We start from the raw sequence: 26,244 nt of genomic DNA on the forward strand, positions 1-26,244 counted from the left end.
TCCCTTAAGGCTCTTATGGCTGGCCAAATAATCAACAAGACAGGTTAGCAGGAGAAAATAATACCAAGTTTAATAACACGTATACATGGGAGAAACTCAGAAATGAGCAACTCGTCCCTCTGTCTAAGCTGCCTGCTTAAGTATTGTAGCTAAAGGCGAGGAAGGTGTTGGGGGTGGGTAGTGGTCTGGGATTTCAGAGGGCAAGAAGACAATTCACATGGAGATAGAAATGCAAATGTTTGTCTGACAATTCTTTTCAGGGTCATCTATAGATAATGTGGTCAGGGAGAGACAGAGTTTTTGATAAAAGGGGCTTGGTGCCTTTCCTATTGTAACCTCTATTTTACATTATCATTACAGCCATCATGATAATAACTCCTTCCTGAAACAGATCTTTTGTTTTAAATTCTTTAGGCAGTTTGGGAAGGGAAACTCAAATATTCTTCCTGAATTTTCTGAGTCTTTATTGTCTTCAGCTCGAAATAATCTGCATACCAGAGTGGTGCTTCCTGGGGTAACTTGCCCTGAGCACCATCAGTATGTATAGAAAAAAACATAATATATATAGGGTTTGGTACTATCCATGGTTTCAGGTAGCCACTGAGGGTCTTGGAACATACCCCTCACAGATAAAGGGGGGACTATTATATTTCTTCTACTTCTAGTTTTTGAAAGAGTTCAAGAAGAATTAGTATTAGTTCTTTGACTTTGTTGTTGGTCTGTTCAGGCTCTTTTTAAATTATTTCTTAGTGGGTTGCATGTTTCTAGGAATTTCTCCTTTTCTTCTACATTATCCTATTTATTCACATATTGGACTGTTCATAACAGTCCATTTTGATCTTTTCTATTTTTGAGGCATCCATTATAATAAGTCATCTTTCACTTATTATTGTATGTACTTGAGTCTTGACTCTTCATTGTTTCATCCTAAGTTTCACTGATTTTGGGTTCACTTTGTCGTTCTTTCTTTAGTTCCTTGAGGCATAAATTTCGGTCACTAACTTGATATCTGTTGTCTTAATAAAGGTGTTTATTGCCCTAAACTTCCCTTTTAGTACTCCTTATGCTGCATCCTATAAGTTTTTGAAAGTTGTGTTTTAATTTTTGTTTGTCTCAAGATATTTTTTAAAATTCCCTTTTGATTTAGTCTTTGACCTGGTGGTTGTCCAACAGTGTGTTATTTAGTTTCCACATATTTGTGAATTTTTACAATAAGTTTTGAGATAAACAGGCTTTTAGTGTGAGCTTTTATTATTTCTTGAACAGGTGTTAGATTATGTTTAATGTTTGCCATAGCTATAAGTGCTAGAGTCTTCAAAAACCTGTACTGTGCTTGTACTTATCTCCCTGGTATGTTTGGTTATTCCTAGAAACTCATTCTAGAGTAGAGTCTGTGTCTTGCAGCTCTGTTTTAATCCACTGTTTTCATCCTGGGGCCCTGCTGATATGGTGTCACGTATTTGGGAAGGAAAATGTTCTATTATGTTATGCATGTTTTGGTGGTAAAAAACTCCCTGGACTATGAATTCAGAACAGGTTTTTAGCTTTTATATTTCCTTACCTTTTGTTAGAGAGGAAATGTGAAGGGTCTACAAGTTGTCTAATTGTACTTTCCCAGTCAGATAAGACTTTAGTATAATAGTTTCCTTTGAGGGATGGTTTATGTTACAAACAAAATACTATGTGTGTTTATCAAAATGTTTTCCCCCATTTCCTGCATGAAGCACAAGGCATTTTTTTCCAATCTTCTCTATGAGAGCCTAGTTGGGCTCCTGAAGGAAAAATTCATAAATTGTGAGGGGGACCCCTAAGGCTGGCCTTGCCTAGAATTTTTAACTTTGAAGGTAACCCATACTGTGCTTCCAAAATGCACCTGTTGCATTTTACATATTCTTAGAGAATGATGACTCCAGTCATTTCTTCTCCTGGAATGTGGTAATTCTCCATATTTGCCTGTATCTCATTTTGGGGTCACTGGTTTGCCATGTAACCTCAAATTTCCCATGAACCTAAAAAAGAGGTATTACTTTTCAGGTTGTGCAGCATTTTTCTTGTTAAAAAAATGAGAATGATCACTTCAAGCTCTTTACATATCAAAACAGAAAGCACCCATTCACTTCAGTTGCTCTGTATTTTTGCCTGGTGAGACTATACCGTTTTCACTTATTGATTTTATTGCTAGAGACCACGTGTTCTTTCAATGTTTTTCTTTTGTGACCATGCATTTAAAATCATCACATGGGGATCTCTGCATTTGGATATCTTATCCTCATCTTCTAAAAATTCCAGACCATGAAAACATGTTCATCACCCAAAAGACATATTTGATGGGTTACCTTCTGTTTTATCATAGGCCTTTTGGGGGCATGATTGACACCCTACCCAAAATGGGATTGCATGGCAAGACTGATGTCACCACATGCATCAAGGGATTGGAAAAATGTTTAGTATTCATAGGTACTTTTTAAGGAGAGTAGGGCAGTGGTAAGCTGGTTCAGGAGGTTTGAGGAAAAAAGAATGGGTTGGACCTTTAAGATGTATAGAAGTAGATGAAGCAGGTTTTCAAGTTTTGACCCTCCTACTAATGACACAAAAAGAAAAGGGGCATGCATCAACCTCCATAACATGACACCCCTCTCTTTGACTACAGGTGGAATCCTGCAAATCACTGGCAGGAGGGCACTGAAAAAACTATAATTTAAGTTTTTGGTATTAAGATTGAATGAGACATTAGTTTCACGCCAAAAATTATAACTATAAAAGAATAAAAAATAAAATATGCCTGAGGAAAAACATACTTGAACTTGTCTGCACACAATTATACTGACATAATATATAATGATTAAATGAAGAAAACTGCCATTTATCTAAAAATCTATAATTACAATGGGATATTTTAAAATATCCTCCGAAGAAATGAAAAAATAATATTTTTTAGCATGAGTTGATTACAGTTGATAAAATATTTCTAAGAAACAATTACAGAAATGCTTGGTTCACAAAAAATGCATATACTTTTAATCACATACAAATATAATTGAAAACATATTGAGGGATTACATTCAGCTACAAGTAACAGGAAACATCCACAGTCTTCCTAACATGAGGAAGGTGCTTATTCTTAAATCAAAGGATTAGGTCAAGGCACAATGCAACAGAGAAACAAACTCCAAATGTCATTATTTTTGATGGCACCACTGTGGATGTCATGGTGAATAAGGAAAAGATACTCACTAGCACTGTTAACAACATAGGTGTTTCCTGTACAAATTAAACCTTATACAGATATAATCTAGAGAAGAGGGGAATCACAACACTCCCAATCATGAAAGTGTGAATTAGTTTCCCAGTGAACACAAGAAAGCTTACAGAGAAATCCAACTCTCGTGTATCATTGATGTGGAACTTATAAAGACATCAGTGGAAACCTACACCTCTAAGAAAATGGAAATCAAACAATTGGTGTTGGTTTGAAGATACTCTTGACTGGAAGAGCAAGGAATCTCTAAATGGGCTGGAACATGATTTCTTCTAAGCTCCTATGTATCTATCTCACTCCCTGTTGAAAAATCTGTCTGATGCTTTCTTCACTTCTGACTTCAAAATCTCATTCAAGTGAGGCTACTGGTGAATTCCAATGTGGAATCATAAAGGGGATGAATAATGGAAAATCTAGTTCCTAACATTACACACATGAAGGATCTCTCCAACTCTAGATTTTTTTCTTATCTCAGAGCTCTCTTCTTAATTGAAGGCCTATTCACAAAATAACAGTCAGAAAGAAGGACAATGAGCAAAGGCCCAAATATGAAAATAATAATTCACGGGAAACTATGATCTTTGATAAATGTGCCATACATAAAAAATTATTTTACTGTTTAATGCTATGGGAAATAGAAAAGAGATCCTATATCTACCACCCCAAAGAAGGAGCTTTCTCAGTAAGAAAGGTAAAGGTATACAATGGACTAGGGATATCCAGAAATTGTCACATGGCCAGTAGGAAAATCCCAACAAACACCAAATTGTCATTTTTCAGTGGCCACATAACAAAGAGCAAATAACACATTATAAAAATATTAAACCTAACTGCATATCAGAAATACATTTCAATTTACTCATGGATCCAACAAGCTTCAAAATGGAAAGAGAAAATACCATTTACTGATTCAAGGAAAAATCACTATCTTATGTACTATTGTTGAAATTGACTTGAAGAATTATCTCACCTCAATATTCATTTCTGAAAATAATTAGTAGAAATCCACAGTCCAATGATGTACTTTAAGAAAGAAGCTTAGTAAACCAATATATTTACAACTTTTATAACAACTCTTTCATATTGAAAGTTTTCTGGAACATTATACAATGCATTAAGTCCCATCAAGCTTTCTCATGTTACTTACATTGATATTTCTTATTAGTAGGAGTTTTCACATTTTAGGATGTGGGCCAATTGAAGTCTTCCCCCACACTGTTTACATTCCAGAGGTTTTATCCAGTGAGTCCATCAGGCCTTCAGAAAGAAGTGGTAACACAAACATCTCTCCCACATTCTTCACACTTATGTAGATTCTCTCCAGTGTACACTCTCATGTGTCTTCTAAAGTATGTGTGACAAGTGAAGGCTTTCCCCCATTCCTGACATTCATAAGGCTTCTCTCCAGCATTAGTTCTTTTGTACACTTGAAAATAACTGGCATAAAAATGAAGGCTTTACCATATATTTTGCATTCATAGAGTTTCGCTCCAATGTGAGTTCTTTCATGTATTCCAAATAAACTGGGACAAATGAAAGCTTTCCACATTCTTTATATTTATAAGGTGTATTTCTAGTATGCATTTTCATGTGTGATGGAATACCTGATGGATGACAAAAGGCTTTCCCACATTCTTTACATTCACAGAGTTTCTCTCCAATGTGACTCCTTTAATGTATTCAAAATTAACTGGGAGTAATGAATGCTTTCTCACATTCCTTGCATTTTTAAGGCCCATCTTCAGTGTGAGTGATCACAAGTATTTGAAGGTTTGAGAGAGAAATAAAGCATTTCCCACATTCCTTCCTTTCATAAGGTTTCTCCAAATTACAAGTAATTTCATGGTTTTGAAGAGAACCGGGAGAATTGACAGCTTTACAACATTTTTTACATACATAGGGTTTCTCTCCTGTGTGAGTCCTTTCATGTTTTTTAAAGGAATAATAATATCTGATGATTTTTCCATATTGTTTCTATTGATAAGGTTTCTCTCCAGAGTGGGATCTTCCATGTATTTGAAGTGAACTGGAACAAGTGAAGCCTTTCCCACATTCCTTACCTGTATAAGGAGCATCTCCAGTGTGCATTATCATGTGTCTTTGAAGGGTTTTGAGGCACGTGAAGGCTTTCCCACATTCCTTACATTTATTGGTTTTCTCTCTATTATGATTTCTTTCATGTTTTTCAAAACATTGAGATAACTGAAGGCTTTCCCACACAGCTTACATTTATATTTCTTCCCCATATTTTTGAAACTCATATGGTTTGTGTTCAGTGTGACATTTGATGTGCCTAGAAAGGGATAAGTGATGCATCAAGGCTTTTCCACAAGCACTGCACTCATGTGGTTTTACTCCAGTACTTTTCTTGTTCAGATTGAGATTTAGAACAAGGCTAAAGTTTTCTCCACATTGACTACGCTCTTCACTTTCACAGAGTCTCTACCCTACGACTTCTGTAAAAAAAAAAAAATGACAAGCACATTATTGATGATTTCTTTATTAATTATTTTATATTTATTATATTGATTACGATTTATAGGAAAAGTTTAGGTTTTCTGTCTTGTCTGAATTCTCTGAAATTGAATATACTGAATGCTCTTCCAGAGGACTTCACACTTGCTATTGTCAAAAGAGTGATATTCATATATAGGGTTTATTAATACTGTTTCCAAGTAAACTACTTTGTAAATATTGAAATTCTATGTCACATTTAAAAAAGTATTTTGGGGGGCTGGCCCAGTAATGTAGTGGTTGGGTTCATGTGCTCCACTTTGGCAGCCTGGGGTTCATGGGTTCAGATCCCAGATGCAGACCTACACACCACTCATCAAGCCATGCTGTGGTGGCATCCTACATACACAATAAAGGAAGACTGGCACAGATGTTAGCTCAGGGCCAATATTCCTCGCCAAAAGAAAAAAAAAAATTAAATCAAAAAAATAAATAATTAAAATAAAAAAGTCTTTTTGGTGAAAATTTTCTAAGACTAAATAAATTTGAAACAGGGGTTATAAGTTTCGTTTGCTGCTTTTTAAAATTTCATAATATACTAGGATTCTCACATGAGACATTGCTTTCTATTGTGAGTGTGACAAACCTTAGGTTTCTCCCCTGGTTTTGTACTGATCTTCAATGTCACAATCTTCCCAACTTTTTTCCTAAAATGCAGACCCACAATAATGATTCCAAAGTACTAGAAATTCTAGAAAAGTTCTTTGATTCTAGGTCCATGATGAGCTGTGACCATGCCTAGTTTAACAACATCCTCCCTCTCCACATTCCACATCTTGGAACAACATTGATGAGCAAGAAAAACTTGTTCTCTAATCAACCCAGCGAAGGGAAGTTGTCATCTTTACTTATTGAGGCCAGGTTCCTGAAGGTTTCCCACATCATATCCCTGTAAAGTTCCTTCTGTGAAGAATCTAATAAAGCCCACTCCTCCAGGATGAAGTTCACAACCAAATGTCAATGACCACTGAGTCCTAAAAAAATCCCAAATATGTGTGCAGTAAGATGCATGAAACTGACATCACTAGACATCTATATTCCATTTTTGGGAAGTTCACATTGATTATGTCATCTCCAAATATTGATTTTATGACTTGATCATCAGAAACCTACTCTCTGTTCACACTTACTTTCTCATAAATTTAACAACATCATTAACACATGAAAATTATTTACATATTTTTACTGTGGTCACATTACATCTTATTTCTCTCTAATGTCAGGTCCTGAGCATGTTGGGAAATGACAGAAATGCTATACAAATAAAAAAAATTGTCATTTTAAGATCATCATTACTTTGTGAGAAAAATTATTTCATGTTTTTCCTTATTACCCACCACAGACAGCACTCCACGAGGCAGAGGGTCAAATCTGCATTGGATTGTGATAAATAAAATATAGTGAAGAACTGGAATCATTTTCTTCTATTCCCATCACCAAACACGAGAGCCCTCGAGGCCTGTGGAAATCACGCTTTCATCAAAAGTAGCCAACCATATCATCTTATAGTACCTGAGGCCATCACATGTAATGAAAATGCCACTGGCTGAATATAAATATTCTTGTGGGGAAGCATCACTTTTAACATGTGTAATATTTATCACAAATTCAGTTTTTCCTTTCACTCTCAGTCTGATTTGATAGGGTGACAAAGTTATTTGGAACTTAGAGTTCAGACATGAGGAAGAGGCATGACAACTTAAGACTAAAACATCATTATACACACTGCTTTTGGCTGCTTCCAGCCAAATTTTACACCACACAGTGAGATAATAATGTGCCATAAGAGCTCTTTGTGGTCAAACCCTAACAGTGTACCCTGGGCCTTGCTGCGCCTGAGGAACAGGTTAAGAGCTGCAGATTGCAATGGAGTTGACTCAAGTCCACCATGGTTTGATGGTCAATTTGCCCATGATTATAAAATGTGAAGGATTTCACAGTGCTTTCCTCTGAAAGAACATTATAATCTACATTCTCCAACTTCAAGAGGAAGTGTTTCCCGACCAGCCACTCTAGATGATGCCCTGCCAACACCGGATCTCGCACTTAAGGAACTTAGAAGCTGTGATTCTTGTTCTCACAAGAAGAAAATGAACAAACTTGAAATGAAAAACTCTTCATAGATCCCCGAGATCCTTGAAGTCATAGTGCAAACCATGTCACCAAAATTGGGAAAGAGGAAAAAAAAAGAGGGCATTTTGAAATATGCCCCAGATAGTCTGTTCTTAACAAGGCCTGTTCTGAAAAAAAAAAAACCTATTTCACCAGATTTTAATGCAAAGACACAAAGAACAAAAAAGAACACAATATCCATGACGCCTAGAACAACCTTCTCTAACACTGTTTAAAATCCACATAATGGGAATACCTAAAGGAAAAGAAAGACAGAAAGAAACAGAAGAAGTAAGTGATAATCACTGAAATTTCCTAAAATTAATAATAGATGACAACTGTAGATCTAGGAAACTAGAAAACACTAAATATAAAAAACACTAAAAATGCATACCCAAGTACATCATATTCAAATTAGACAAAAATCAAAGACAAAGGGAATATATTGAAAGGAACCAGAGGGCAAAACAGACCTCAGGTATAGAAAAGCAAAGGTTAGAATTAAATTGGACTTCTTTTCAGAAACCATTGAATCAAGAACACAGTGGAGTGAAATATTTAAAGTTTTTTTTTTTTTTTTTTAAAGATTTTATTTATTCAGTTTTTTTCCCCCCAAAGCCCCAGTAGATAGTTGTATGTCATAGGTTCACATCCTTCTAGTTGCTGTACGTGGGACTCGGCCTCACGTTGGACGGAGAAGTGGTGCCTCGGGGCGCTCCCGGGATCCGAACCCGGGCCGCCAGCATCAGAGCGCGCACACTTAACCGCTAAGCCACGGAGCCGGCCCTAAAGTTTTTAAATTAAAAAACCACTCTCCTAGAATTCTGGGTCAAGCAAAATTACCCTTCAAAAGTAAAGAAAAAATAAGAACTTTCTGAGACAAAAAAGGAGGGAATTTGCCTTTAGTAAACCTACTGTGGATAGAACATTCAAAAATTCATCAGAAGGAATATAAATGATAAAGGTGGAGGATTAGCAAAGGAATAAATGAAGGTAAAATATCTTTGGTATTGCTCATCACAATTTTTTTTAAATTTTATTTATTTATTCTTTTTCCCCAAAGCCCCAGTAGATAGTTGTATGTCATAGCTGCACATCCTTCTAGTTGCTGTATGTGGGACGCGGCCTCAGCATGGCCAAAGAACCGGTATGTCGGTGCATGCCCGGGATCCGAACTCGGGCCGGCAGCAGCGGAGCGCGCACACTTAACCGCTAAGACACGGGGCCAGCCCATCTCATCATAATTAATATAACACATGACATTTAAAAAAATAATATTAGCAACAATATTTGGTAATGATAAGCTTATGGATAATTGAAATAAACAATGATGTCAGGAAGGGAGTGGCCTTCTGTTTCTTCAATAGTTTTTAAAAACATAACCAAGGTATCATGACCTCACACTATATGTAGGGCAATGGCTCATCCACTGTTTGCGAGCCCCTTTATTCAACATATGTATGTCCTGAATGTCAAATGAATTCTCCACAAAGGAGAATGTCGTTAACGTAATGTCACACCTGGGCCCCTGGTGCAAGGTAGATGCAGTTCAGATTTTGCCTACAGACACTGCGCCCAGTGGCAATGGCGTTGAGGTTCCCTGAGGGTAAACAGGTACAGGCATTCCTCGGAGATATTGTGGCTTGGGTTCCAGTCCACCACAATAAAGCAAATATTGCAGTAAAGCAAGTCATAAATTTTTTGGTTTCCCAGTGCAAATAAGAGTTATGTTTAGGGGCTAGAGTGTCAGGAAAGACTAAAGATTAGATTATAAGAAGAGAAAATAGAAGCCATCTTTCAAAGACCTGTATTACAGGTACTTCCTCAGTTTGTAAGATGAGTCTGAAATAGCCAGCAGCTTGATTCTCACAGGATTTCTGATTCCTGTGCAGTTACTTGGACGAGTGGGTCAGGACCCTGTCATGGGACAGGCGGAAGGAAAAAAGTCAGTGACAATATTTTCTCCAGTGACAAATGAGATGTGGTGATCAGGGGAAAGTGAAGCTCACCAAATGGGTGATGTCAGTCAAAAGACAACATAGCACAGAATTTCAGTATTCTGGCCAGGCCTTGGAGATGTGGCATATGTGAGAAAGGGGTCTCAGACTGATGTGGAGGGAAAGTAGACTATGGAGAATACAAGGATAAAAATAATGTGAGGCGACAAGCAACAACAATCAGAGGTGATAACAATCTATTTCTGAGTGACCAGACAGAAGAGAAGGCATGGAGTGGACGATTCCTCTTTGGCCTTTGTTTGGTACAGTCTCATATACAAACCATATATAGTCTTTATAGTTTCTAAGGACAAGAGTTAAAATACTCTTTTATATATAAAAAAATTGTGTTTACACAATCCTGCAGTCTATTAAGTGTGCAATAACGTTATCTCTAAAAAAAGTACATTCCTCAATTTAAAAAATACTTTATTACTAAAAAAGGCTAACCATCATCTGAGTCTTCAGTGAGTCATAATCTTTTTGCTGGTGAAAGGTCTTGTAAAAAATGAAATGTCTGCAAAGTGCAATGAAGTGAAGTGCAATAAGACAAGGTCACCTGTAAAGGTGTATCCTGTGCCTTCAGAGGGGAAGGCCAACTGCAGCCGAGAGGCTGTGGACACAGCACTGAACAGACTGAGCCGAATCTGTGAGAGCAGAATGTTTACCAGGTGCTGAGTGGGTGGAGTCAGTACTTTCCATAATGTGGGGGACAGGGTATAGGGCTCTATTTGCTGTGACCACAGCCTCCAGGTTGCAGTAATCCACTGCGAGGTGTCATTCATTCCTTCTAGACTTAAGAACAGGCCAAATCTGGCTGTTCAAAGTAGAAACACTGAGGATAATCACTTCTTCCTGAATAGGTTTCTTGTAATAGTTTTCAATCCTTGAAGGCAGTGTTTAATTTCCACTAGGCCATATTAACTAATGTAACTAAGGGGTAAGGATCATGGAGTCCCATTTGGGAAGCCAATTTGGAAGGGGTGAAGACAATTTAATTGAATTTTAATTTATGAATTACTGATTCAGAACTTTCCTGCTCACTATGGGATATTTTAGAACAGTGGGTCCTGATTGTGAGGCATGGCAAAGAGTTCTGATGGTTAAGGTGAAGTATACCAATCTGGCCTCTGCATTATACTCAGGAACTTCCCTAAGATTGTGGGGTCCTTTGCTGAAATTTACTGAGATTCCAGCCAGGTGTAACTGTAATTTGAGACCTAGCAGTGAGTAACTGCATGAAGGGTTGTGAATTAGTGTATTACAGGAGATGGTACCGTGAATTCAAAACCTATGATTTGGAAGATCAAAAGCCAAAGAGCTCCCTTTTATCTTTGTTGTTGTGTAAATTCTTTTAGTGTATTTTGGATTTCTAATTGGGTCAAATTGTGGACCTCTTCTTCAGTACCTTTATCCTCTTGTTCCCTCTCTGCTATCCTTCCCTGTTTTGTATTTCAGGTCACTGGATATACTTTGGGGAATGGGGTGTCCTCTCTACCCTGGTATTTATACATTGTTCTTTGAGAGGGCTTCACATCAGTGTCATCAGAGTTAGGAACCTCCACAATAACAACTAGTTGGTTCATAGAGTTTAAGTTCTCCAGTCTTAAATCAAGTTTGACTAATCCCTTGGCTGTGCCACACAGGTGCCCTAGCTGTTGTCCCCTATAATCCCAAAGGTCAGGGTCTTTGTTGCAGTAGAGGCAGGGGCAGCAGCAGCAGAGGGCCTTAAGGGTCCTGGTGAGCCCTCTGCCATCAGGAGTGTGGAGTCTGCCCACCATCTACTGGCTGCCTTTCCCTGTCCCTTCTCTTTCTCACTTTCTCTCTGAAATAACTGCTCTTTAAGGAGTGACCATCTTATGGGCTCAACTCATTCACATCCTCCTACCCCTCTAAGACACGCCCCTAATGTAGGGACAAACCTTGCTTCAATCACAGCTTCACTCTAAACACAGATGGGTTCCAGCCAAGGCCTCAACCCTGCCCCACAGTAATGAGGGCCATTCTCATACTCCTGCTCCCAAAGGACAAGGAATTAAGGGAACTGCCAACTCAGAGTCCTCTGTACATACAACCCAGGCTTGGTGTGTCAACAATGCACACAGGGCAGCACAGCTCACAGGAGGAGCTGCCCAGCAAGCAGCAGCTCACAGTGCAGGAGCCTCCAGGCTTTCTCATCAGCCCGTCCAGACGAGAAGGCCTAGGGGAAAGGGAGGGGTGAGGCTTAAGTGTTCAGAAGTCAAAGGTCAAAAATGTGGACCCTGGCCACTCCTTACAAGAACCAACAGGGGTAAGAGAAATAGGCATTTGCACTGGCTTGTTTTTACATAAAGAAAGAGAAGCAGGATGATGAAGCAGTGATCAAAACTGGTCATTTGAGGGGGGCTGGAGTGAGAGCAGAGGAGTGGGGCAGGATATGCAGGCAGGGAGTCTCCTTAAGTTGGTTTCCTCTCTTAGGAATTTTTTTTTTGAGGAAGATTGGCCCTGAGCTAACATCTGTTGCCAATCTTCCTCCTTTTTTTCCCTTTTGTCTCCCCAAAGCCCCAGTAGATAGTGGTATGTCACAGATGTACATCCAGTTGCTCTATGTGGGATGCTGCCTCAGTGTGGCTTGATGAGTGGTGCATAGGTCTGCGCCCGGGGTCCAAAACGGTGAGCCTGGGGCTGGCTGCCAAAGCAGAATGTGTGAACTTAACTGCTATGCCACTGGGCCAGCCCCTCTTAGGAACTTTTTTACCCTTCCCATTCATTATTTAGTTAAAATAAGGAGAGAGGGCCAGCCCTGGTGGCCTAGTGTTTAACTTTGGTGTGCTCCACTTTGGTGGCCTGGCTTCAGTCCCCAGGCAAAGACCTACACCACTCGTCTGTCAGTGGCCATGTTGTGGCAATGGCTCACATACAAAAAGAGGGAGATTGGCAACAGATGTTAGCTCAGAGTGAATCTTCCTCAGCAGAAAAATAAATAAATAAATAAATAATAAAATAAAGAAAGAAATTGGGGCTGGCCTGGTGGGGTAGTGGTTGGGTTTGTGTGCTCTGCTTCGGCAGCCCGGGGTTCGCCAGTTTGGATCCTGGGCGTGGACCTGCACACCGCTCATAAGGCCGTGCTGAGGTGGCATCCCACACAGAATGGCTAGAAGGATGCACAATTGTGACATACAACTTTCTGCTGGGGCTTTGGGGAGAAAAAAGGAGGAAGATTGGCAACAGATGTTAGCTTGGGGCCAATCTTCCTCAAAAAAGAGAAAGAAAGAAAGAAAGAAATTTATATACACCATATTTTCCTATTCTTGATCATTACTTTTAACTAACTTTTGCTTTGTAAAATTAATTTTTTACTTTTCTACATAGGAAACCACTCCAAGATTTAATCCTTTAAACACTAATGACATAAAACTGCAGAAAATCAAAAAAATTACAAATACCTTTCTAACTAAAAGGACAGGACATTACAGTGTGTCCCTCCACTATATTTCACACTGGGGATATTTTTAGGAATAAGTAACATACTATAGTGCATTAGGGGTTTGAAATTTAACCTTGAACTGGACTAGGAATTTGAAAGATTCCCATAAGCTTTGAGGTGTTTTGTTCATTTCAATGAAAATAGAAATTCAATTGCTTTTCCTCACATCCACTAAAATAGGAATGCATTTGCCTTAAGAATAGCATAGCCTTTTTTTTTTTTTTTTTTGGTGAGGAAGATCAGCCCTGAGCTAACATCCGTGCTAATCTTCCTCTTTTTGCTGAGGAAGATCGGCTCTGAGCTAACATTTATTGCCAATCGTCCTCCTTTTTGTCCCCCAAAGCCCCAGTAGATAGTTGTACGTCGTAGTTGCACATCCTTCTAGTTGCTGTATGTGGGACTTGGCCTCAGCATGGCCGGAGAAGCGGTGTGTCGGTGCGCGCCCAGGATCCGAACCCGGGCCGCCAGTAGTGGAGCGCGCACACTTAACCACTAAGCCACAGGGCCGGCCCAAGAATAGCATGGCCTTTTAAATGTCAAAGTTCTCTAGGGACATGGACACACAAAAACTGACCTAAAAATGGAAAAAGTACATGAGAACTTAAATATAGCTATCTCATGTCTTGAGGTTCTACTGCCTAAATGGAACAAAAATATAACAATAATAATTAACTGACAAATTTTTTTAAAGGAATAGATATTTGGGGTTTTCTAGTTGAACTAGTAAATCTGCCTAATAATTTTCTTCCCTATTTTCCATGGATAGGCTGGGTTTAAGTGGTTTTGCTGGATTATTCAAACACTGGATTTGTGGCATTTAAAATAACGATGAGGTTCCAAAGCATCTCCAGTGGGAGCAAAGGCCTGAGGACAGTGGATCTAAGCTAAGGCCCCCTTGGGCCTGCACAGGGAAGGACTTGAAGGCCCAGTTGTTCTTCCTGGGGAGCCTCCCCCTGCAGGTGTCCTGCTGCTCACACCCCCCATGGAAGGAGCCTTTATACTGAGAGGATTGGTTTATAAATAACCAATCATACTTGAACACCTGTAGTCTGCATGTCTAAGGCCTGGAATTCCATTTGGAAACATCCAAAAGTAAACACAGAGCTCAGAAACTTACTATACACACTTAGGAGAAGAGTGGAATCAGAATTCTTAACAAATGGAGTGCAATACAGGAATTTTTTTTTTTTTTTGGAAATTTACCTCTTTCTTGCTAGTTTGCAAATATTTTACAGTCTTTCAAACTCTATTGATTAAATACATTTTATCCATATTGAAAAACAGAGACTTAAATAACTGAGTAAATCTTTTCAAGGTCACAAACCCAGGGAGGGGCAAGACTGACAGGACAGATCACAGACAGAAAGTTTCTCAAGGGGAACCTCCACCCAAGGAGTCCCCATAGATGTCTGTGCCCAGAAAGATCCTGGGGGGAGAGGCACAAGGATTTCATGTAATGTAGTTCTAGGTTGTTATTTTCTGCTATCTTCTCAAGTAAAATATCCTGCAAATATAATCCTAAAAAAAGAGTCATCCATGGCTTTGGGGAATTATGATAAACGGTTAAAATATTGGGTCTGTTTGATCCACCGTGGATGGGAAATAGTTGATAAAGATGCTGTGAATTGGAGAGGGGAAGGTGGCTTTAGGAACGTGGGGAAGGATCTGGAAATTTAGGGATTTATTGCCAGTCCTAGCAAGAGTTAGGATGGGTGGACAGGCTTGTGGATTTGAGACTCTGCTCCCTGAACATTTGGAAAACTCAGGAGAAAACTGGTGCCCCTGGGGAGAAAGGAGGGACCGGCGACCCCACAGCCCACAGCTCCTCCCACGCAGGAGCCCCGGAGACCGAGTCACGACTGTCCCCGATGACCCTCCCCGCGGTCACCGCACCATCTGGGGACACGCGGGGCTGCGGGCGCAGAGCTGCCCAGAGAGGCTCCGGGGCCGCAGTCGCCGCGCGCAGTGACCACAGGACGCCCGGGGTCCCGGCTGCCGGCCCCGCCCCCACGCTGCGGCCGGAGGGGACTGAGGTCCGAGCGGCGCCCCCGCGGACTCGGGTCCGCAGACTCGGAGGCGACCGCGGGGAGGCCGGTCCCGCCACGGCCGGTTCCGACCAGCCCTCCTTCCCGTCTCCTCACCCGGGGCCGCACACTCACCATTTCTAGTCTCCCGGGTCCCCTGAGTCCTTCCTACGACTCCCACGGCCAGTGCAGATCACAATGTGACAGGGGCTGTGACAGAGCCACTAGAGACTGTTTAGGGGAGGTGACGGGCGATCCTCAGCCAGGCCTGAGAGACAAGGGACATCCACGCAGGTGCAGTGTCACACCACCCATCTGTCCCGGCAGCTCCCCTGATTTGGACAGTTCCCAAAGGCCACGCGTCCTCAAACCTGAGTGACTGTGGAACAGAAATGCACCTGACTCAGCCAAACCAGCTTCTGCCAGTGGGTCCTAACCTGTCCCCGCCTGGGTCACTTACATTTAAACAGAACTTTTTCCAGGCCTGGGACTGACACTGTTGTTTCCCCACCTCTTTATGAACGCGTGGTGACAGGTGTGCACAGGGAATTCCTGAGTCAGTTTCAAGGAGGAGCAAGTACAGACAAGAGGGTGGCCCAGGCCAACAAGAGGGTCTTATGTCCTCTAAGAGTCAAGGGCTTGGGGTAAGACTGCAAGGCCACTCATGGAACCCTGACCTCTGTTTAGAAACATAGATATTTAAACAGATATTTTATAAGACTCACCATCTATAATAAAGAGTCTGGCTCCATTTTGACCTCTCCTCCCTGCCAGCGCTCAGCCTTCCACCCATCCCTGCCCCACCCCCACTCATTGGTTTCTTAAGATAAAGAGTCCCTGGGCACTTGGTTCTGGTGGGAAGTAGGAACCCCACAGCCCTAGCTGGGCGCAGGGACTCTTAGACCAACCACAAGCTATGAGGTGTGGTCACTAAATTCTCAAGTCTACATTTTACACTGGAGGGAAATTTATTTTAGATGAATTTTTGCCTTTGGCCCTAGAGAAGTTTGAAATGTAAATGGTTATAATATCCTTGAAGCAACTGATTCCTAAGTCACTGATGTAAGACAACCAATAAATCGTTATGCAAATGTGGGATGCACCTGGAAACTCTTCTCCCCCAGCTTTATTGAGGAATAATTGACTAATAATATTGTGTATATTTAAAGATTACAACCCGACGATTTGATATATATATATACTGCAGAAAATATATTAAGCATTCTCATCACACACACAAAGTAATTATGACAGGTGATGGATGTGTCAATTAACCTGGAAATTTAAATAAGCTTAAGAGATGGGATTGCAAAACTCTCTTCATTGCAAAGAGCTGAATGCATTTACTTACTTATATGAACATCTTTACTGAGATATAATCCATATACAGTCAGGCACCACAAAACTACTTTTGGCTCAACGACTGACCACATATACCACGCTGGCCCCATAAGATTAGTACCATAGAACTAATCCATAGTACATGTCTTTTTCTTTTGTGACTAATTCATTTAAAAACATTATCATACTGGAATCTCTGTATTTGGATATCTTTTTCTCATCTTATAAAAATTCCCTAACCTGAATACCTGTTTGTCACCCAAAAGACACTTTCCACTGGTTACCTTCTGTTTTACCATTGCCCTTTTGGGGTCAGGATTAACACCCTACCTAAAATGGGATTGGATGTCAAGACAATGCACCACATTCATCAAGTGAATAGAAATATGTTTGTTACTCACAGGTACTTTCTAAGGAGAGTAGGGCAAGGCAAAGCAGGTTGGGGTGGCTTGTGGAGGGAGGATGACTAGAAGCTTTAAGGTGTATAGGGGTAGAGGCTGCAGGTTTTCAAGGTTTGACCCTCTTAACCATTGGCACAAAAAGAAAAGTGGCATGTGTCAACCTTCCTGACTTATTTACCCATTGTGGGCCAGACTGGGTGAGCAGGTATCTAAAGCTGATGAAGATTCTAATTTTAAAAATGAGGTCAGTGTCTTTATTAAAGTTCACTCCTGAAGCTTATTTACTGAATGACACATCTCATTAAAGGAATTTTAATTTGAATGTTAATTGAAAAGCCATGTGAAAAGCACAAGAAATTATTATTAGGATCACAAAGCCTCCAAAAATATTCGAATCCAGTTATCCCAGGGTGTTGGAGAGATCCAGGTAAGTGTGTCAGTATGGTTCCAGTAGGCTGTTCAAATATTTAATAATGCTACTGTTTATTTTAATTTCTTGTTTTGTTTCTTGTGTTATTGGTGACACCTTGCCAGTGTAGCCTGCCCACAGGCAGCAAGCAGCCCTTTTAGGGGAACAGAACTCTCCCTGGCTGGTTAATACATAGTCCAAATCCAAGTAGTCATCAGCTACCATGGCTGCCAGGAAGTTTTATTTCATGGAAAACATCTCAAACAATAGCTGTCTGCTACATGTATTTTGAGTGTTTTGGACATTTCTTGATTGGCATTAATGATGTGTTTGTTGAATGACATCACATGTGCCCAGATCAGGACCAGTGGCTCCCACAACAATGAGCACATGAGTGCGAATGGTAGGAAAACAGCATATTTGTGTTGGATGGACTGAAGGGGTTTGATTGAAAGTACACAAAATGAATATTGACATGCAGGGCATGCAGACTACAGGTGATATTAGGAGAAATACCAAAGAGTGGGATGTAAGAGTGCTGGTTAGGGTGCACTATTACAACAAACCAAAAACCTGTAGGAGTGCCCATTCTGACAGAAATGTCTAGAATAGAAAGGCTCTAGTTATAAGGTGCCAGTAAGCCTGATGATCAGAACAAAATAATAAGCCCCAAGGACTGGGGATTCAATGTAACTCAAACAGCAGGAACATCTATCTAGAACACAAGGTTTGTCTAAGTAAGCCATTAGGCCATCCTAAGAGGGTTGCGGCCTGGGTCATAAGAGAGGTACAAGATCCACTGAATACCTTTTTCAAGAGCCCAATTTTTTTTAAATTTTGAGACATTAGTTGATAATACCAATAATTTCTAGTGTCTTGGTGAGTCCTTGATCCTGGCTTCAGGAGGATCATGTATGACAGGGTGAGTCATTTTTCTGTATTAGGTTCTACCATGGTCTGAGCACAGCAAGTAGCCCAGCAGAGGGGTGAGGAGCCCCAAAAGTCTATTTGTCACCAGCTGTAGGGATCACTTCCTCCGCCTGGGCTTAACGTGCATGGATTATACTACCTGTGACATGTTTTGTTCACATCAAGTGCGGTGGTCAGTCACTAAGTTATCCATGGTAGAGGAGGGAAGTCCCTTGAATTTTGCCTAGTCCTTTAGGTTAGAGACCTCTTAATGGTTTCATATCACAGGGGCCCATGGGCCAAGATTAATGCCATCAGGTCTGAGGTGTCAGTATGTGTCTCAGAAATTTGAGTGAATTTATTGCCCTGAGCAATGAAATCAGCCTCTGCAGACTGAGGTTTAATATGTGCAGAGTAATGAGTGACTTTGATTCGTACTGGGATATTGTGAGGCAGGATATCCCAGAGTTTTTTATGCCAAAGGGGGCGACCTTGGATAAATAAGGAGTTGTTGCTATTGGTGGGACTGCACAGCTACATCATTGGCAGTGGGCAAAGGATCTGTAAAAATGTGCAGATGAGTTTGATTCTCGGCCAGGGAATTCTCTATTGCTAGCACGATTACCTGGAATTTTGTGTGTGTGTGTGTATGTGTGTGAGGAAGATTGGCCCTGAGCTAACATCTGTGCCCATCTTTCTCTATTTTACATGTAGGACGCCCACCACAGCATGGCTTGATAAGCGGTGCACAGGTCCACACCCGGGATCCGAGACTGTGAAACATGGGCTGCCAAAGCGGAGTGCATGAACCTAATCACTACGCCACCTGGCTGGCCCCTACCTGGAGTTGGACTAATCAATCTGATCCAATCTGTGCTCAGGGAAGGCCTGTTTGATCCAGGGAAAGAACACAGCTACTCTGCAGTGGACCCCATCAGGTGTGGTGGTGCACACTGTTCATAAAGTATATGAGCGCCCTGGTCATTCATGTGCTCCCAAGTCACTCCCAAAGTGGACAATGTGTCTAAAAAGGAGGTGACCTCCTCCAGTATGTATTACATCAATCAGAGCTGAGGGGAAAACACTTCCTCCTGTAGGTGTGATATACGCCAGAAGTGCCATTTTTGGCTCCATCCTGGAAGTAACCATATCTCTTCAATGAGGAGGCCTCTGGTCAGCTAGTTGAGGGGTCCTGCATTCATGAACCAAGGCTAAATGGGAAGCTGTCTGTGGAAGATCATTAACTCAGGGCCTGAGAGGGCCCTCACATTTAAAAAGACTGTCAGTTGCCATAGTGCCTTCTCTAATTGTGTGCAGCACTGGATGAGGAGAATAGGTTTGGTTTAAGAATGCTCTGGGCAACTTATGTCCACCATGGGAAGTTTGGAGAGCCTTGTATGCATAATAGGAGGCTGCTAAAGCCTCTACTGGAAAGGAGCAAGTGGAAGGAGGTGTTAACAGAGGCACTATTATTTTGGCAAATTCGAGAACCATTTGTTTCTCCATTCAAATTCAGTCAGCTTTAAATAAGCAAGCAAATGCTTACATGTAAGCAAGTAGATATGATAAATCTGTGACAGCTGTGGCTGACAGAATGTGCCCATGACATGGTTTCTACCACTGCTTCTGTGACCTTCTCAGCTCACAGGCCCCTGGCATTGTCTCAGGGAAGTTTTCGAAAGTGGGATCTGCATGGATTTCTAAAGTTGTTCCCACGTAAGCAGGCACAAGTAGGCTCGAGTTGAGAAAAAAAGAGCTGGAAATGGTCTGTGGGTAACAATGGAAAGAAGTGATGCTGCTGCACATGGATGAGGCTGTCCCCAGACAGACCCCACTTAGGATCCTGACACCTTTTTGTTTCAGAACCACAGAATTTCTACAGATCTGTCCACAGAACCTGATTTAAACTTAAAGATTCTAGGAGCCCTCTCACTTCACTCCTAGTTATGAGTATGAGACGAGGGCAGGGGCAACGCTAGGGGGTGTTTTCTCAATTAAGACAGGGTTGTGTGAAAGTCCTGTTGTTTGGGACTGAATTCTTCTTTTCAATATTTCAATTCTTCCTAAGAAGGATCCCACAGTGCTAGAAAGAAGTGTTGAATGCATAAAAATCAAGGATCAGGAGAGCTTAACATTCTCCTAACATATGAAAGTGATTCTGTTATTCATTTAATATTAATAATATAAATATGTAATATTTTATGCATAGTTGTTAATTGTCACAAACGTATAGGAATCCTGTCATCAAAAGATGGAATATGTGCCACCATCAAAAAGAATACTCTTGTGGTGCCCATTTGAAAGACATCCCTCCAATACACGTTAACACTAAAATTTGGAAAAGAGTAATAATTTCTCTGCTCTTTATTAAACCTCATAGCTGTTACTGTTGTTTCTGACTTTTCCACATCGCTGGATGTCTAAGCATATGGAAGTGAAACCAGTGAACAGCTAAATGGGCAATGGGGCTTTGTGGGTCATTGCAACTAAAGACTTTCAGCTACTCCTGCTAAAAAAGACAGTGATTATTTCCCACTTCTTTTATACTCTAGTAGGCTATTATTCAAAATGATACTCTCTGCAGCTCACCTCAACTATTCCTTGGATGACTGCCTCTCTTTTTGGTGTTTCCACTGGGAGATCACAGTGGACTTGCATAAATACCACTCTACACATAGAATACACTCAGGAAGAGTTGGAGCAGTGCAGATGAATATTACTGTTTCTCTAAATGGGAGGAACTCCATGGTTTCATGGGGGATACGGTGCACACACAGTCTGTACAGCAGCAAAAGGAAAATGCCAAGACTACAAGATTTTAAATATTTAAAGGTAAATAAAAATCCTCTAAAATGACATTAAATATAAAAAGACACCACAAATATCTGTGGTTTAAATTAACAGGAAGTCTCAAGTCCCATTCATTACACACCTCTCTTTGACTATAGGTTCAATCCTGCAGGTCACCAGTAAGAAGGTACTGAAAAAATCAGGATTGTTAAGTTTTGGGTTAAGAATAAATGAGAGATTGTTTCAGGACAAAACTTGTAATTATAAAAGAATAAAAATTACAGTTTCCCTGAGGAAAAACTACCTGAACTTGTATGCACATAATAAAATTTACTCACAATATATAATGATTAAATGAAGAAAATTGCAAAGTATATCTGAAAATCCATAATTAAATGGATTTTAATATAACCTGAGGAAATGAAAACCACAATAATATTCATTAGCATACAATGGATTAGAACAGTTAATAAAATATATCAATGAAACAACCACAGAAGTGCTCATTTCACAAGAAAATGTATGTAGTTTTAATGACATACAATCAACCATTATTGAAAACATATTGAGGGAATACATTCAGCTACAAGTAACAGGAAACAGTCTTCCTGACATGAGAAAGGGGACTGTTCTCACGTGGGAGAACTGGGTCAAAGCAGCCACTGCAGAATGCAGCAGAGAAACAAACTCCCAGGTCCTTCTTTTTATGCCTCATTGTAGATGTCATGGTGAATCAGGAACACAGTCATGAGAATTATCAACAGCATAAAGTGTTTCCTATTAGAAAATGAGACCTTATAGAGACATCATCTAGAGAAGAACGGAACCAGAGAATACTCCCAACCACAAACATCTGAATTAGTTTCCTGGTGGACACAAGAAGCCTCACAAAAAAATCCTAACTCTAATGGATCTTTGATGTGAAACTTGTGAAAACATCAGTGGAAAAAACACTTCTAAGAAAATAAGAATCAGAGTTGGGAATGGTTTTCAAGATGATCTTGACTAGAAGGGCAAAGAATCCAGAAAATGGAATGAAATATGGTGTCCTCAAAGCTCTCATGTAACTATCTCTCTCCTTGTATGGTGGCTCCAAAATCTGACTAATGCCTTGTTTGCTTCTCCCTTCCAAATCTCATGCAAGTGAGGCTACTAGTGAATTCCAACATGGAACCATAAAGGGGGTGAATTCTTAAAGATCTAGTTCTTAATATTACCCTCAGTGACATAACACAATACAGGGTGATATGTCCAGCTCTAGATTTTGTTGCCCTATCACAGGCCTCTACTTAATTCGAAGTCTATTCACCAAATACCAGTCAGAAGAAAGGACAAAGAGCTAAGGCCCAAATATGAAAATAAGAATTCACATGAAACTATACCCTTTGATAAACTTGCAGCACATAAAAATTTATTCCAACTGTTGAATAGTATGGAAAATAAAAACAGGCTTCTATACTCATCACCCCAAAAAAGGAGCTTTCTCTAAAAAGGGAAAAATATATACAATGGGTTAGGCATATCCAGGATCTGCAATACAAGGCCAGTAAGAAAATCCCAACAAATACAAACTGTCATTTTTCAGTGTCCCCATAACAGAAAAATTAAAACCTTATAAAAACAATTAAAGAAAAAATATTACTCACTGATTTCAGGAAAAACCACTACCTATCAATCTTTTGTACTATTGAGGAAGGAGGACTAGCAGAATTATCTCACCTCGATATTAATTTCTGAAAGAAATTAATAGAAATCCACAATCCAATGTTGGACTTTAAAAAAGAGGCTTGCTAAACAAAATATATTTACAACTTTTACAACAACTCCTTCACGTTGAAAGTATTCTAGAACATCACACGCAAGTAAATTTCCATCAAGCTTTCTCATGACTTACTTTTATATTTCCTTTTTGGTGTGAGTTTCACATATAATGATGTAGGTCATTTGAAGTCTTTCCCATACTGTTTACATTCAAGAGGTTTTTATCAAGTGAGTCCTTTTACACATTCAGAGAGAACTGGGATGACAAAAGGCTTTCATGCATTCATTATATTTATATAGTTTTTCTTCTAGTGTGCATTCTCATATAAGTTTGCATGAGAAATAAGGGCTTTCCCACTTTCCTGACATTCATAGGGTTTCTTGTTAGTATGAGTTCTTTCATGTTTTTGAAGAGAACTGGGAAAATTAAATGCTTTACTACACTTTTTACATTCATATAGTTTCTCCCCAGTATGATTTCTTTTATGTATTTGGAAACTTTTATGGGAAATGAAGGCTTTCCCACATTCTTTACTGTGACTTCTTTCATGTCTTCTAAGTAATCTGGGATAAATGAATGCTTTCTCACATTCCTTACATTTGTAAGGTCTATCTTCCATGTGATACATCATGTGTGATCGAAGGCTCGAGGAATCTATAAAGGCTTTCCCACATTCCTTACATTCATAGGGTTTCTCTCCCGTATGAATTCTTTCATGTACTCGAAGGGAACTGGAAGAAGTGAATGCTTTACTGCATTTTCTACATTTATAGGGTTTCTCTCCAGTATGAGTTCTTTCATGTTTTCGAAGAGAACTGGTGTAACTGAATGCTTTACTGCATTCTTTACATTCATATGGTTTCTCTCCAGTGTGACTCCTTTCATGTGTTCGAAATGCACTGGGGGAAATAAATGCTTTGTCACATTTCTTACACTTATAAGGTCCATCTCCAGTGTGAGAGATCATGTGTGATCGAAGGCTTGACAGAACTATAAAGGTTTTCCCACATTCCTTACATTCATAGCATTTCTCTCCAGTATGAATTCTTTCATGTGCTCGAAGAGAACTGGGATAACAGAATGCTTTACTGCATTTTTTACATTCATAGGGTTTTTCTCCAGTGTGATTTCTTTCATGTCTTTGAAGAGACCTGGAAGAACCGAGTGCCTTATTACATTTTTTACACTCATAGGATTTCTCTCTAGTGTGATTTCTTTCATGCATTTGGAAAACTCGAAGAGAAATAAAAGTCTGACCACATTCCTTACATACAAATGGTGTCCCTCCTGTATGAGTTCTTGTATGTTTTTTTAAGTTAGTGTACAAACTGAAGGCCTTCCCACATTCTTTACATTCATAGGGTTTCTCTCCAGTGTGACTCCTTTCATGTATTCGAAACGAACTGGGATAAATGAATACTTTCTCACATTTGTTACATTTATAAGGTCCATCTCCAGTGTGAGTAACCATGTGTACTCGAAGGTTTGTGAGAGAAATGAAGGCTTTCCCACATTCCTTACATTTATAAGGTTTCTTTCCAGTGTGACGTCGTTCATGTACTCGAAGAGAATTAGAAGAAGTGAATGCTTTAGTGCATTTTTTACATTCGTAGGGTTTCACTCTAGTATGAGTTATCTCATGTATTTGAAGAAAATTGGGGAAAGTGAAGACTTTCCCATATTCCTTATGTTTATATGTTTTCTCTCCATATTTTTGATAGTCATAGGCTTTGCGTTCAGTGTGACATCTGATGTGCCTATTAAGCAATGACTGATGCATGAAGACTTTTCCACATGCACTGCATTCACATGGTTTTGCTTCAGTAGTTTTCTTGTTCAGATTGAGGTTTGGAATGAGCCTGAAGTTTTCTCCACTTTGACTACCCTCTTTATTTTCATAGAGTCTCCCTACCATATGAATTCTGTAAAAAATGAGAATGACATTTTAATGATTTCTTCATTAATGATTTTATATTTGTCACATTTATTATAATTTATAAGAAAAATTTAGGTTTTCTGCCTTGTCTGAATTCTCAAAAGTTGAATATATTGAATGCTTTTCAAGAGGACTTCAGCCTTGATAATATCCAAACAGTGATATTTATATAGAGGGTTTACTAAAACTGTTTCCAAGTAAAATATTTTGCAAAAGCTGAACCTCTACATCACATTTCAGAAAGTATATGTCAAGAAAATTTTCTAATAGCTAAATTTGAATCAATGGTTATTTGTCTTGTTTACATCTTTTTAAAATTTCATAACATACCAGGATTCTCAGATGAGATGCTGCTTTCTGTTGTGAGTGTGACTCACCTCTCTTTTCTCCCCTCGTTTTTGTACCGATCTTCAATATCATGATCTTCCCACGTTTTTCCTGAATTACAGAACCAGAAAGTTGATTCCAAAGTATTAGAAATTATAGGAAAACTTAGATTCTAAGACCATGATGAGCTATGACCATTTCTAGTTTATTTTTCAACATCTCCCCCTTCCACATTCTACATCTTGGAACCATGTTGATGGGCAAGAAACACTTGTTCTCTAATTGATGAAGGGAAGGAATATCCTCATTCTTACCTATAGAGGCCAGGTTCCTGAAGGTTTCCCGCATCACATCTCTGTAGAGTTTCTTCTGTGAAGGATCCAGTAAAGCCCACTCCTCTGGGGTGAAGTTCACAGCCACATCCTCAATGGCCACTGACTCCTAAAACATCACAAATATGTGTAGAGTAGGATGCATAAGGCTGACACCACTGACAATCTGTACTCCATACGTAGGAAAGTTACATATGATTCTGTCATCTCCAAACATTTATTCTATGATGTGATCATCAAAAACTCACTGTTTTTCTGTAGACACTTCCTCATCAATTTAACAGCATCATGAACACATGGAAATTATTTTACACGTTTTTACTGTGATCACATTTCTTCTTATTTCTCCATAAAGGCAGGATCAAGAGTATATTCCAAAATGACAGAAATACTATACAAGGAAACAAATTTTATCATGATTAAACAAAAAGAACAACAAAGAAAGAAGACAATATCCATGAAGCCTAGAACAACCCTCTTTAACAAAAGGTTTAAAATACACATCATGGGAATACCCGAAAGAAAAAAACGGATAGAAATTAATAGAAGAAACAAGTGAAATAATCACCAAAATATCCTAAAATTAATGATAGCCAGCAAATTCTCTATCCAGGAAGCTCAGAGAACAGTAAACATGTTAAACTACAAATTGCACACCCAAGGAT

At 39.6% G+C, this 26,244-nt stretch overlaps 2 protein-coding genes and 1 pseudogene across 7 annotated transcripts in view; 1 reads left to right on the forward strand and 2 right to left on the reverse strand.

The window, feature by feature from the left end:
• The window catches only part of LOC147912101 (uncharacterized), a 149,967-nt gene extending 133,856 nt beyond the window's left edge, over window positions 1-16,111 (reverse strand). Inside the window, exon 1 of one of the 2 annotated variants that reach the window (XM_087425994.1) lies at window positions 15,508-16,111. In XM_087425994.1, coding sequence (XP_087282120.1) covers window positions 15,508-15,510 — 3 coding nt within the window. In that variant the 5' untranslated portion in view covers window positions 15,511-16,111. The remainder of the gene's footprint in view (window positions 1-15,507) is intronic. The other variant, XM_087425995.1, reaches the window with a different exon arrangement.
• Window positions 9,470-10,211, forward strand: LOC147912102 (single-stranded DNA-binding protein, mitochondrial pseudogene; annotated as a pseudogene).
• Window positions 16,112-21,728: 5,617 nt separating the features above from the next.
• LOC147912103 (uncharacterized) overlaps window positions 21,729-26,244 on the reverse strand; it is a 54,201-nt gene continuing 49,685 nt past the window's right edge. For 2 of the 5 annotated variants that reach the window (XM_087425987.1, XM_087425986.1), the window contains exons 2-5: window positions 25,828-25,970; window positions 25,562-25,688; window positions 25,298-25,358; window positions 21,729-24,906 (exon numbers count right to left, since the gene is read on the reverse strand). In XM_087425987.1, the coding sequence (XP_087282113.1) occupies window positions 23,292-24,906; window positions 25,298-25,358; window positions 25,562-25,595 (1,710 nt within the window). In that variant the 5' untranslated portion in view covers window positions 25,596-25,688; window positions 25,828-25,970 and the 3' untranslated portion in view covers window positions 21,729-23,291. Of the gene's footprint in view, window positions 24,907-25,250; window positions 25,359-25,561; window positions 25,689-25,827; window positions 25,971-26,244 lie in introns of those variants that run through there. The other 3 variants (XM_087425984.1, XM_087425985.1, XM_087425988.1) reach the window with 2 other exon arrangements.

The sequence above is a fragment of the Ceratotherium simum genome, chromosome 39 (assembly GCF_057802395.1).
Source record: "Ceratotherium simum simum isolate JZ-2026a chromosome 39, ASM5780239v1, whole genome shotgun sequence".
NCBI classification, from domain to species: Eukaryota; Metazoa; Chordata; class Mammalia; order Perissodactyla; family Rhinocerotidae; genus Ceratotherium; species Ceratotherium simum.